Raw genomic sequence first — 13524 nt, 5'->3', positions numbered from 1 at the left:
TCGTTTATGAATAGTGAATGTTTATGTTGTGCATTCAGTTTGTAGAAAGTGTAGATAAATATGTATAATATTTATATGAATATGTGTACCTTTTCAAGCATCTAAGGACAACGTGAAGAGTTCGGCACATGATATTGAACAACTCGTCCGACGATGGATGTGTCACATCAGGTTTTGGCATTCAACTTTTCCGTTTCCCATCGCACCAAACTTTGCTAACTGTATTAACTTTGCATATTTCTAGGTTTTGAACAATTTTCAGGTTCTTCATGAGTTCAACATTATCGACAACATCATCGAATCGGCGGTCGATGAACTTTTGCAGAAACAGGTTACGCACAACGATTATGTAGAAATCGATGCCCTTCTCTTGCCGCTGTGCCGACTGTGCGCACGCGAAGAGAACCACCTGATCGACATCACCGAGGAACATTTCTCATTGATCAATGAGCTGCGCATTTTCATCGACGTCGATAGCGTCTGCTCAAAGATTTGCAGCCAATGCAATGCCTTTTTGGAGGAAATTCGTCGATTTCGCGTCATGTGTGACGAAGCCCAAAAGCGCATAGCGGACCTATTAACGCAGCGAAGTATGCTGCCCGACTTTCTGAAGCTAGACTTTAGTGAACCCAAGGAACCGTACTTGCCTCTGTTGCTTGAATCGTCCCCGCTGTCTGCTGCAAACCTACCTGACGATGCTATGTCAATGGAACCGACTGCCCTTATGCTTGAGGAGCAATTGGCGGATGTGGAAGAGACAAATTTAGCGGAAAAGGTTGAGCCAGATAACCCAGTGCCGAAAAATGTTCAATGTACTGTCCGTAAGGAACCAGCCGTGCTACCGGGGAAACGGATCCTTGCCAAAAGGGCTGCAACCAAAGTGAGCCAGCTGGTCAAATCTTTACAATCGGTCGAGAGCGATGAGTCTACCGATGTATCCGACACGGAAGAGTATAAACCGGCGGCTACGGGTGGCCATGTTGTCAAAATGAAGAAAAGGGCAACCAAACAGCGGAAACTGAAGGTCGCAATGCCGAAACTGACCAACAAACAGACGGATGCGGAACCAAAGCGCTTCGATTCGAGGCGACAAATCGTAAACGGGCGCTTGACATGGGTGTGTCTCGATTGTGAGCAAGTTTTCGAAAGTTGTATAAAGTTAAAAATCCATCGCCGTACCTGTCCGTTAGTTGGCAGTGAGCAATCGAAACGCGTCGGAATGTTTCCTTGCGATGTTTGTGGGTACGTGAATTCGACCCTCGTGGGATTGCGGATTCACCTTAATAAGCACCGCGAAAGAGCCCCGCAGAACAAGCGGCAACACACCGTATCGAAAGAAAAGATATGCCACGTGTGTGGCAAGACGTGCAAAACATCGCGTGCCCTACGACAGCACCTCGTTTGCCACAGTCAGGAGAAAAAGAATGAATGCCACATTTGTGGCCAACGGTTCCGACGAATGCAGGTGCTGAAGATACACGTGGACACTCACTCGGAGCACAGGCAGCACGAGTGTGACGTTTGTGGCAAGAAGTTCTACACCAAATCCGTCCTCTACAATCATCGTAAAATTCACGACGGAAGCTATCGACGTCGGCAATGCCTGGTTTGCTCGAAACGCTTTGCCCACCCGTATCAGTTGCGGGAACACATGATGATACACACCGGCGAGTATCCTTTCGTATGCAGTATTTGTGGCGGCAAGTATCGTACACTAGGGAAATTTAAGCGCCATCAGCAAATGGAGCACGTGCAGGTTTTCGATCATGCCACCGTGGTCGAAGCGGACCCGCCGTCGGATGAGACTGACTCGAACGAGGTGGAAGATATTATCGTCTATCAACCGGAAGACGACCTGGTTGCAATGCTGGATACGATCCCGCAGGAAATGCCGCCGCTAACGCCACCACCCACAACGATAGATGCGCTAGATCAGGAATCAGTGTTTCCTGCGGACCATTTACTTGATCACCCAAACAGCGAGTTTGCGGTGCCTTGTTTCCCGCATACACACGAAGCGGACGACGGATTTTACAGTTTTATGGAATGCTAGAAGTGCTAAAGAAGTGAGTTGACTTCAAACAAGCCTACGATAGCATATATAAAAACACCCCATATACTGCTCTAAAAGAGTTTGGTATTCCCAGCAAACTAATCAGAATGATCCAGCTTTGTCTGCACGATACCTCGGCATGCATCCGGATTAACGGAAGATTATCGACGAGCTTTCCGACAGATAGCGGGCTGAAACAGGGAGATGGGCTCTCTTCTATATTGTTCAATCTTGCCCTGGAACGAGTGATCCGCATGATTCCATTGGAAACAAAGGGGACACTTTGCACTAAATTGACACAGATAGTTGCATATGCGGATTAATGTCGTCTCGGATTATCATGTCTCGATCACAACTGTTGGCCACAGAGACCTTTCTGCAACTGGACAAAGCTGCAGAACAGGCAGGTCTCAAAATAAATATGGATAAAGCAAAGGTCATGACACAGTCCCGCAGAAGGCGCCCCCAGAGACAAAACAACACATCTGCCGATCACAATCTTGAGAATGTCGGAAATTTCGTGTACATCGGGACCAACCTGGCAGAGGATGGCAGTGAGGAGGGCGAGATATGTCGGAGGATCCAAACAGCCAACCGGACATATTTCTCAATGTTGCCCATAATAAAGTTCAAGATAGTACACAGACAGGCCAAGCTGAGACTATACAAGACAATCATCTGCCCTGTCTTGTGTTACGGATCGGAGAACTGGGTCGTAACTCAGTCCCAAGAAAACAGGTTAAATGCCTTTGAGCGAAAGATCCTCAGAAGAATCTTCGGCCCAGTAAAGGATGGAGAATATTGGAGGATCAGACATAATAGAGAAAACTATGAAATGTTTGATGATCCAGAGATCTCTATCATGATAAAAAAACAGAAACTGCAATGGGTTGGACACATCATACACATGAATGAGGTAAGGATACCAAAGAAAACGCTATTGGGAACCAGGTGGGCAGTCGGTAGGCCAAGAGCTCGATGGTAGGACAGCGTCCGTAAGGCCAGCGAGGACCTGCCTAGGAGACTGGAGAGGCAGGGCAGCGTGCCGAGTCAGCTGGAGAGGCACGATACAAGCGGTCATAGCCCGATTCGGGCGTTCGCGCCTTCCATAGATAGAAGTGCTAAACCGCTAAAGCGTTTACGTGGTTGATTTTAAACAACGTGATTTTAAATTTAAGCTGATGCATTCCTTCCAGTGGCACAAGAGAACACCGTCGACGGAATCCCAAATAAACAAAAATTTGTCTCTCTAACATTCCTGAAAGTGGTACGTTGTTTTGTTATTAAAAAATCAAGGGTTCAACATTATTTCTTTTTCTTCGTCTGATGCAAAACACGCATTTTTTCTTCATTTAACGGAAAACCTTCATAGTTTTGAAAACGAAAGACAATAAATTCTTTGAAATAAAACTTAGAATTTTGCTAAACGTTTCAGTAGGTTCGCACCAGAATCAATTGTGAACCAGTTCGTCTTAAAATGATTTTTCTCAGTAGCTTTTATTAGTTAATTTTAAATACTGTCTAATTCTGTTTTGTACAAACTAAAATTATAATGTATAAAACAATCGTCTACGTTCAATTCAATAAAAAACGGAGTAAACTAAGATTGTTCCGTGGAACCTAATTCTAATGAGATTTTTCAAACAGGGTCTTCTATGGTTAGATTGGCTTTACAATCTCTTCCACCATTAATCGAAGTGGTATTTACGATGTGTCGAGCACTTCCCTTTGCTGCATTTTAACATTGATTTCATTAGGTTAAGATGTCGTTATTTTTCGATTCTATCCATAAGGAGTTCATTTGTTTCATTTTCCAAACATTTGGATAGTTCGGTTTTGCTAAGCTCATTCGTTGAACGTATTTTGCAAAACTATCGTTGCGGGAAGGGACTGGCTTCGTATCCGTTGATGAAACATGCACGCTCGCAGAAATCGGAAGTCGATTATTCGATTCGTTTACCTATAGTAAAACTTGCCCCGGGCCGGGATGTATCCAATCGAACTTATCTTCTAATAGGTGTTGCTCGCTGTATCCTACTTTTAACTCACTTTGTCGAAGAGTCAAACAATGTACAGTGTATGCCCGCAGATTAATCTGACGCCCCTCTTTGTCTTCCTTATTTATTATGTACACACATTTTAATCACGCGCACGGAAGATCGTCCCCGGAAGAGGCCGTCCTGCTGGAGGTCCTCATCTTCCGCCACTCTTAGTCTGTAGCTAGCCCCGACGTGCATCCTCTTAAAGTATCTCATTCGCAAACAATCGAAAACACAACATCGATAAGACTGTCCGTGTGTGTGTGTGCGTGCGGTTTTGTATGTGAAAACAGTTTTACGTTTGATTCTATGGTCTACACTGGCCCATCATCATACGATGCCCGTATCATTACACAATCAGACTTAAGTGTTCGATTCTTTTTAATGCCACTAGTTACCGTTGCGCGCCCTTCCGGCGGGCTTGTTCTGTTACTAAAATATCCTCGTCGGCTGTCCAATATGGTGTCGCTCTACCTTTGGTACATTCTTACCAAACCGAGCAATGCTTACTGGCTCTCGGCGTCTTTCCTATCTATCACCCAAAATATGGCCCTGGACTTTGACGGTCTGTCCGTCGAGGACGCCCTGGTCTAGTTTCCGTACAGCCCTCGGTTTGTGGGTGTTTTTGATCGGTTACCGTATTCTAATTAAACAGAAAACGAAATCCTCCTTGACGATGACTAGTTCGCACATTTCAAACTTTACGCCGAACCGTCCCATGGCTCTCGTGCTGCCGCTGACCAGAGGCAACAGGCAACGCGGGCCGGTAGGTCCAGGCTAAAGCTCGAATAGGCTCGAATGCTGCCAACCGCTGCTTCCCGTTGACCTAGAACCTCCTAGACCATGGTGACATTGCGGCGCTTCTTCGTGTCGGTTCCGCTGATCGTGGTTCCCCCATTGGGTTGTGATACACCGAGTCCACCGGCACTGTGGCTCTGGCCGTAGACGTACGAAGTGGTGTTTTCGACGCCCGGTCCCGACGGGCTGGTCGTGTAGATCGGCAGTGGTGGTACCGGTGGCGATCCGTTCTCGTTCAGGTGGTTGTTGTTCAGTAGCGACATCTGATCCGCACCCGAGGGCTGACCGTGCATGGCATGCGGATGGTGCAACCCACCGGCCGGTTGGCCACCGAGTACCGGATTGTAGAACGTCTGGTGCAAATTGTTGTCGATGAGATCATCAATCAGCGGTGGACTGTGGCGGCGCTGGTGGTGCTGTTCGTGCTCTTGCAGCAACTGGGACGCTGACCAGGACTCATACGGGCTCAGCGTTCGTCCACCGACCATAATGGTGGCCGCATTCGGATTGTACGTCCTCGTCAGGGTCGTGTTGTTCGAGGTGGTGGAGATGATGCTTACACTACAGTTGTTGTTATTATTATTGTTGCTGACCAGTGTCCCGTTTCCGGCCGCCTGGGGTCCACCCGCGTGGTTCGGCAGGATGAAGGATTGCGTGTCGATGATGTGCTGCTGCTGTTTGAGTTCCTCGATCAGCTGCTGCTCGATTGGATGAGTCGGGCCGCCCATGTTGATCACGGCACTGTAACGCTTCTTGGCTAGCAGGACATCATCGTCGATGCTGTAGATCGTCGGAATGCCCACCGTCTGATGATCGCTCAGGCCCATCGGGTCGTACGAGTTCGACTGTGGCAGTGTCGTTTGGCCCGGGCCGGATGACGCGTGATGGTTCGGGGATGAAGACGACGACGTGGTCGAGTTGGACGATGGTGACGACGCGTTCCCGGCAGCGGTCACGATGACGCTGTGACTGTTGGTCAGCTTCGTGTCACTCTTGAACGACTTGATCGGCTTCTTCTGCTCGTCGTCGTGGGTGTCGTGACGCTTCTTCACCACGCAGAACCAGCAGTAGATGAGAATGAGGGCCAGCAGAAGAATAATGCCGGCGATGATCGGGAGTATTAGCTCCGGTCCAAGATCCATCGTTTTCGCGATGCGCGGAATGATGTCCATGTTGTCGTCCCCGTTCTTCGCGATCCCATCGTACGACGACCAGATCGAATCGTAGCTCTCCGTGCCGCCCGTGCTGGACGGTGGATAGAGTGTCGTCGGTTTCGGTTTGGTCACGAAAGCGCGCACGTAGTTGGAGATCGGACCCGGTTCGGCGTCCTTCGTGAGGGTCGAGTACGGGCGCACGGCAAAGTATAGGATCTGCCCGAACAGGTGCGGTTCGTGCGTAATGTTCATCGTGAACTCGCTCCCCTCGCCGATCGAGAACGTGAACGGTGTGTCGTGATGCCAGAGGACGGCCGCCGTATCGAAGTTGTCCACAATATCCTTGATCGTAGTGGCGTACTTGACCTCATACCGGGCCACATTCTTTCCTCCCATGTCCGGTGACGTCCAGCTGAGGCGCACTTTCATCCCTTCGACGTCCGCACTGAGATCGCTAATGCGACCGGCCGGCACTTTGGCCGCATTTACCAGATCGGCCTGACTCACGAACACCGTCATCGGGGCCAGGATGCGCTCGAACGAGTCGAGCGACTGCTTCTGCGGTATTGGCACAGAACTACCGCAGCAACGTCCTGGCTGCACATTTGTGGACGTTGTGGCTGTTGAGAGGGGAACAAAGCATGGCTGTTAGAGAAGGATCGACGAGGATACCGAAGCTGCGCACCGTAATACTCACAGTAACTGGCACCCTCCGCCAACGTGTAGGCCGTATTGCCCCGATCGCTCACGGTCACCTCCAGCTGGTATGTGCCCGGGCCGCCGAATTCGTCCGCGTTGAAGTACCGCGAGTAGATACCGTCACCCTTCGTAATGTCCGGATCGCCGGCTCCCGTGTCGAGCAGCAGGAACCGTTCGTCGCTCTGCTGCGGAACCGGTTCGCGGAAGCGTTCGCAGACACGCTCCAGTTTTGTGACCGTAACCTCAACCTGGGCCGACACGACTGGCAGATCGCCCTTCTTCACCTCGGCGAAGATCACAATCGGACCGCCGGCTTTGCCGCGATGGACCCACGCGCGGGCCGTGATGACCGGGGCGTACTTGGAGCGCGGCGTGGCAATCACCTGGACGTAGTGCGGCTGCGGGTTACCCTGGAAGCGCTCGATCGAGTAGTTCCAGATGCCGGTTTCGTTGATCGTCGCCAGGAGCGAGAGTTGCCGCACGGAGGCGCGTGCATCGCTCATCGATGAGTAAACAACGCCGTTCGGGTTCGTGAGCCGCACATTCGACACCAGTGGGTTCTCCGAGTTGTGCACGTAGATGAAGAATTCGGCCGGTGGGCCCATGAACGGGTCGAGCATAAAGTTCCCCGTCACCGTGCGGCTACTGCGCTGCGAGTTCGTCTCACCGACCGAGTCGAGCAGCACGCGCCGGAAGATCTCGACCGGAAACTCGTTCCGGTTGCCCTCGTAGTACTGCTTGCCAATGTTGTGCAGCGCATTCGACAGCTCGAAATACGTGGTGACGAGCGACTTTTCGGAGTTGTCGCGGCACTCGAACACCGAGTACGCACTGCCACCGGTTTCGTGGGCCAGCGCATCGAGTGGCCGACGCGGTTCCACGATCGGGTAGTTGATGGTGGCGATCCGGATCTTGGACGCCCGTGCCGAGCGGGCCAGCGACTCATGCTCGATGTCCATACCGGGCGCGATCACCAAGATGATCGAGTTGGCCGGCCCGTGGTGGCGCGTTTGCTCGTTCAGCATGTGGATCGCATCGGAGATACCGCAGCTCAAGCATGTCGGCCGGTTCAGATCGCTCGACGTGTACGGGATGAAAGACGCGATGCGGTCCTTGTTCTTTTCGATCTGCAGCGACGTGATCGGTAGCATGTCGTACGTGGCCGTATCGTTCGCCAGCGCGATTCCAATCTCCGTCTTGCTAGCCGGCAGATCGTACACGATCCACTTGCGTATCGCGCGCCGCAGGAAGCTCCACGTTTCGCGCTCCCTCATCACGAATGTTTGGCCGATCACGACGACGTAGCGGGTCAGTTTGCGCGATTTGTAGCTAAACTTTGGCACCGTGTTGATGATCACCGACGGGTTGAACTCCATCTGGTTCTGGGGCGCAAAGTCGGTGTGCTTCAGGATGACGTCGTACGTGCTGCGCCGATCGCACATCTGGTTGTGCTTCGTCGGGGCGTACCGATTGTGCGTTCCTTCGTCGCAGAACATCGTCACGCTCTTCGATTCGGCCGCAAACATAATGCTGGTGCGTGCGTTCGGATCCAGCACGCGGCTAATGTTGTACGGTACCGGCACCGGCGACGATGGACTTCCGCATAACCCCTCATCATTGACCGGGGCGTCGGAGCACCCGGTCAGCTTTACCTTGTGGTCGTCATTGATGTAGCACCGCGGATAGACGGGATCGCGATCGTACCCGATCTCATCGAACACCCCGTACCGGTATTTAGCCCATTCGCGGATAAACTCCCGCCAGATCGTCTCCCGTCCGAGGATGTCCGGATCGACGAAGATCTGCTCGCCCGACTCGCCGCACCCAGCGTACTGCTGTGTCCAGATCGACGGTTCCGCCTTGGTTTGGGGTCGGATCGTCACGTCGCTTGTTTCGCCGCTTGCCGACGTTCGCGTCTGGTTGTAGGGTATGCAGGACTGAGGCCAATGGTTGGGCAGGATGACCGACACCTCACCGAAGTACACTCGGCTGTCGAGCGCATTGAAGAGATACTGCGACGCCGACGTCAGCATAATCTGGAATGGAACGGAAAACGCAAAGACCTTTTAGACACCACGACCACTCCAATGGACGTTTCAGAATAGAGGCACAGTTAGAGTTGAAAAGACGATCCCAACCGAGCAGCGATGTTGGCCAACGGCTCATCTCCATCCGTGGCCAGCGATGACCGACTTTCGGTTCGGGGTGTTGAGTAATCGTAATTGTGGCAAACATTTCATAATGACCTTCCGAAGACGGGCCATCTGAGGACGTTCCACAAAAAAAAAAAATCCCTCCGCCCCTGTGAAACGTAACCCTCGTGTTCCGCACCGTCATCTGTTTCGTCTTCTTCTTCGCCTTCGCCGCATGACGTGGGAATTTTAATGGAGCCCCGTCTGATCGATCGATCGCCCGTCGCAGCATCGCAACACATTTCTAATGCTTTTGCCCATTAACGTCCCATTTTCGAACGGAGCGAGAAATGGAAAGTGAGGTCACACATGGTCCGATCGCCGCGCGTGGGGTCAAATCGGAGATTTACATGGGCTGATGCCATACGCCAACGACAAAACCAACGGCACGTCGACGACGACGGTGCTCTTGCAAAAGTGTATCTCGGCGATCTAAATTATTCATGGTCTGCGGCGAAGATGTGCTCCTTTCTACTGCCCACGGACAGGTGGCCTTTATGGCGCGCAATGTATGTGTGTGTTTGAGTTCTTCGTTTGCTCTGCCCTTTCTCACGACACACGAGGCGGCACATCGAAAAGGCTGCTGCGTGATCGCCACACGCAGATTGAAACGGAAAGCAAACCGCACGGCACGAGGCAGGTCATGCGCCAGGCTAGCTGCGCAGAGCAGTGTGCAGTAATGTGCATTAAATTTACTTTTGTTTCTCTTTCGTATTTCGGAGGTATCTGGTTTTGGGTGGAATGGATCCTTGCATCGGTCGCAGTGATTATGGAGGACTCTCGCCAGCTGGATACACTGCGGATGCAGGTGACCCGGGCGGCTGGCAATTTAAATTGAGCACGCCGTTTTGATACCTTTAGAGGAAGCGATGGCGCGGAAGTAAGATCCTCTTAGACAGCTGCCATTTTCAGTTGTTGAATGTTGGAGCATCATCCAACAGAGAAACCACGGTTCGACGACGACCTTTCTAAGTCCTGATGTTTATCCCGCCTTTCGAGCCAACGCGCACTTTAGCTGGGCTTTCAGAAATTTGAAAGGAGCCTTCATCTTCCGCACTGTGATGGTCTCTACTATGCAGCAAAAGCGCCTTGGCTGGTGCCATAGCTAAGCGTTCGTTTTGTCTGCGCAAAGACCGCACTCACGACTCGCGGCGACGCGGAAGACTCGAGAAGATAAATCCAAGCCCTCCGATGCTGGTTTGGTACTTGGGCTCGCAAACGAGACAGTTTCCCAGAGTCTTCGTGGCATTTCTGCAGGCTGCAAGGCCTGGCATTGGGCATTGCAAAACACACAGGCAAACTACCACCACCGCCGTGTTCGGTGCTTCACCGGAGGGGACAATTTATTACATTTGGCCCCATTTGGAATAGGGCAAGTTGATGGACGCGAATGCCTTACGTAGCGACAGCCCCTCTAGCTCTAGTGAAGAAAGCAAAACGTGAATCTGCCTTGCGCTATGGACATTGGGAAATAACGACGACGGTGCGGACGACGAAGATGAGGCGCAACATAAACTACGTGTGCGCTCCTGTAGCATCCTCCTTCGCGGGATAGTTTTATGCTTATGCTTTCTAATTTCCATTTATTTCGGGTCCACAGCGAAGCAGCTCAGTCACGGTGCTCAGAGATCGAATCGAATTTGAGATGATAAAATAAAGAGAAAAGGAACGAAAAACGGGGTTCGTCTCTTGACCACCTGTTGATGTTTTGTGTTTACGCGCCCTCTCAGTGCTCGGCCACCTCAAGAACGGCAGTCGCAGCAGCTCCTTCGGGTCGCGACCAGAACAGTGCTCACACACAAAGTGTTTGAACTTTCGAGTGGCAGTCAAAGGGCAAACTCTCGGGAGGAAAACAAAAACAAAATTAATAATAAAAGGAAACGGCCGAAGGCGATGCAAACAATGGGATGCCCTGACGTTTCTTGGGGCTTCGGTGTGCTGACGTTTGTGTGACTTATGGTTGTTTTGTGATTTCTTTGCGCTTGGTGTTTTTCTGGTTTGTGTACACGTTTTCGAGAAACAAATCGAATTGGAAGCCCTGGTCGATGATGGAGCTCGGTTGAGTTGTTCTGGTGCAGAGAGCTCGACCACCGTCTCGTCGGTGGTTCCAACGGCTAATAACAGTGAATGGCTTACACAACACAGCACAACCGCAGGTAGTGTGTGTGCTTCAAAGGACACAGGGCAAATTGAACTAAAATTCAATCAACTGCCGCGCGCGGATTGCATATTCAGTGGCTGATGTTGGCTCGATGGCCAGCAGGTTGGCTCGGTTGATTACAAAATTCGCATCCGCGATCGACGAGATGGAAGTGAGCGGAACAGATGCTGTGGTGCCGAGAGAAGCGATCGCAGAGCTGAGATTCAATCAATGAATGATTTGGCAGACTCCGCATGAAAGATGGTCTCGGTAGGGGCCAAGTTGTGGTGTACGCGTCCGAGATGGAATTCCAAACACCGCCAGATGGTCATCGATGGGAGCGAGAAACTGAAAAGGGAAACTTGTAACAATAATAACAATAACATTAACTAGAAAACTGGCCCATTACGGACCAACCTTCCGATGGACCTCGACGTCACGCAAAAGAAAAACGGTTCGCAACGGGTTGTGAGCCATTTAAAAAGCACCTCCGTTGCGCCGTTGAAAGCCAGCACCTGGCCGCGTAAGGTACCGCGAGAATGTGAGAAACATGAAACGAAACTGGGAAATGATCGTCCCCGCAGTGAAGGCCAAACATGGTGAACTCGACCACCTCTTGCGGGGTACTTGAAGCCGATCTTCGCTCTCCACTCAATCGATGACCACAATGGGCAAAAAGTAGCGTAGGGAGCAATAGAATGCTGAGCAGCCGAGTGCTGAGCTTGTGTATGTTTGGCATGAAGACGATTTTCTCACGCTTTTGTCGGTGGTGGCTGCCTGCAGCGAAACCGACCAACGTTCCTCGTCCCGATGCGGTGTTTAGGGTGACATTTCAGGCCGAACCGTAATGCTACACGGCTACATTATCGGATTACGATCCTAGCGGCCAGGGGCTTTCGTTGACGCAGACGCAAGCCAGACGAAAGTGAAATGCGCCCCGATGCGTTCCTTTCGTTTCGATTGTTTGGCTATTGGAGCGTTGCGTTGAGTTGTTGTTGGTCCCTCGTGTTCCCACTTTGCTTTCCATTCATGCATTAGACGTCGATCGTTGGTGTTGATCGATTTTACGGACGTTACCTTTCCTTTTATATGTGTGCGATGGACCTGTTCGATGGACCTCACGGACCAGTCATCGCCGGTGCACAGGTAGAAGGACACGCATCGGTGCGTCCGTTGGACCTATGAGGAAAGGCGGCCTCAAACGATGCGGATCTCTTAGATCTTCTCGATGAGGTAACAGGAAACATCTGTTTACAAATATTTGCCTTTTCTTGTGACGGGCTGTTCATTGTGTGCCGATCTCGTAACCCTGAACATGATGTTCTCATGGAAAATGAAAAGTTTTCGCTTACAAAGCAAACTGTTGAAGAAAAAAACATTTTGGAATCTTTCTTTCGAATCTCTGCTGAAGCTAACATCCGTTGTGTTAGCGATCGAGTTCTTCACCCATTTCACAACAAACCAGGGTCCGACTTCACATCAATCAACACACTCGTTGCTATGCTATGTTCTAATTTGCAGCATTTGTCCATTTAGATGGGAAATAAAACCCGGATCCAGACTTAAAATGAGAGAATTGCTAAATTATTCAAAGTTCGTCGAAATGCCACGAGCATTTCATCAGCACGTTTAATGCTAATCTGTTGTGTGCCTGACTGGGTCTGCCAAATTAGGGATGCCCTGAAATGACATGCAGCTTACCCGATTGGCAGTTTAGCTTCGGTAGGAATCCTCTTAGCCGGGGGCAAACGGTGATGATGCATCTCCGTGGGTCTAAACACTCGTCTTTTCGACGAAGAACTCGCAACGACCGCAACCCCGTTTGGGTGGGACCATCTTTGATCAATTTTCCCGCGCAATGCACAACGAGAAGCGCACGGTAAAAGGTAACTGCAGTCAATTAGCGCGCAGCATGCTGCCGAGCATTAATGCTGCAAAACATTGCATCGATCACAGTGCCATGTTGTGGCCAAGACCAAGGATGCCTATCGGATGACTCAAAATAATGATCGACTTTGTTTTCGTTAGAGGCGGTCCTTGGGCAATGGGCGAAGAACTTTCATTGGTTCAGGATTCCGGATTCCGGTGCCCGGATAAATCGACACTCCGACGAGCAGCCTTCAAAAAAGCCTTTCCGATGGCGTTCGTAGAGCAAAAAAGGTGATGAATTCGGGTGGGTTCGAATGGGTGCGTGAATGCGAAAAGGGCGGTACAAACAACAGCAGCCGCTAGCTAATTGGAATACAAAAATCTCGAAAACAATCGCGGGTTGATCGTGGTTTTTTAGGCCCGAACCGAAAGATGAAAGGATTTCATTCCGAACTATTTGTTATTGATTCGGAACGATTTTAATTAGGAGGAATTTCAGGGATATTTCTGACCCGGGAATTCACCCAACATTTCAACGCACAGACGCACCCAGTTCCCATTCGGCATTCTGATTCACCAG

General features: G+C 50.7%; 2 protein-coding genes across 2 annotated transcripts in view; one reads left to right on the top strand and one right to left on the bottom strand.

Annotated features, from left to right (window-relative positions):
• Nucleotides 1-53: 53 nt before the first annotated feature.
• Nucleotides 54-3433, top strand: LOC131209362 (zinc finger protein weckle-like). The gene is made up of 2 exons (XM_058202417.1): nucleotides 54-171; nucleotides 245-3433. Exons 1-2 carry the CDS (start codon nucleotides 154-156, stop codon nucleotides 2051-2053), a joined length of 1827 nt encoding a protein of 608 aa, XP_058058400.1. The 5' UTR covers nucleotides 54-153; the 3' UTR covers nucleotides 2054-3433.
• A 1000-nt stretch (nucleotides 3434-4433) lies between these two features.
• The window catches only part of LOC131207525 (calcium-activated chloride channel regulator 1-like), a 42839-nt gene continuing 33748 nt past the window's right edge, over nucleotides 4434-13524 (bottom strand). Inside the window, exons 2-3 of the mRNA XM_058200143.1 lie at nucleotides 6742-8779; nucleotides 4434-6664 (exon numbers count right to left, since the gene is read on the bottom strand). Coding sequence (XP_058056126.1) covers nucleotides 4929-6664; nucleotides 6742-8779 — 3774 coding nt within the window. The 3' untranslated portion in view covers nucleotides 4434-4928. The remainder of the gene's footprint in view (nucleotides 6665-6741; nucleotides 8780-13524) is intronic.

This window comes from Anopheles bellator, chromosome 2, assembly GCF_943735745.2.
Source record: "Anopheles bellator chromosome 2, idAnoBellAS_SP24_06.2, whole genome shotgun sequence".
NCBI lineage: Eukaryota > Metazoa > Arthropoda > Insecta > Diptera > Culicidae > Anopheles > Anopheles bellator.
The sequence above is the reverse complement of the archived record's forward strand: the minus strand, read 5'-3'. Positions and strand labels throughout refer to the sequence as shown.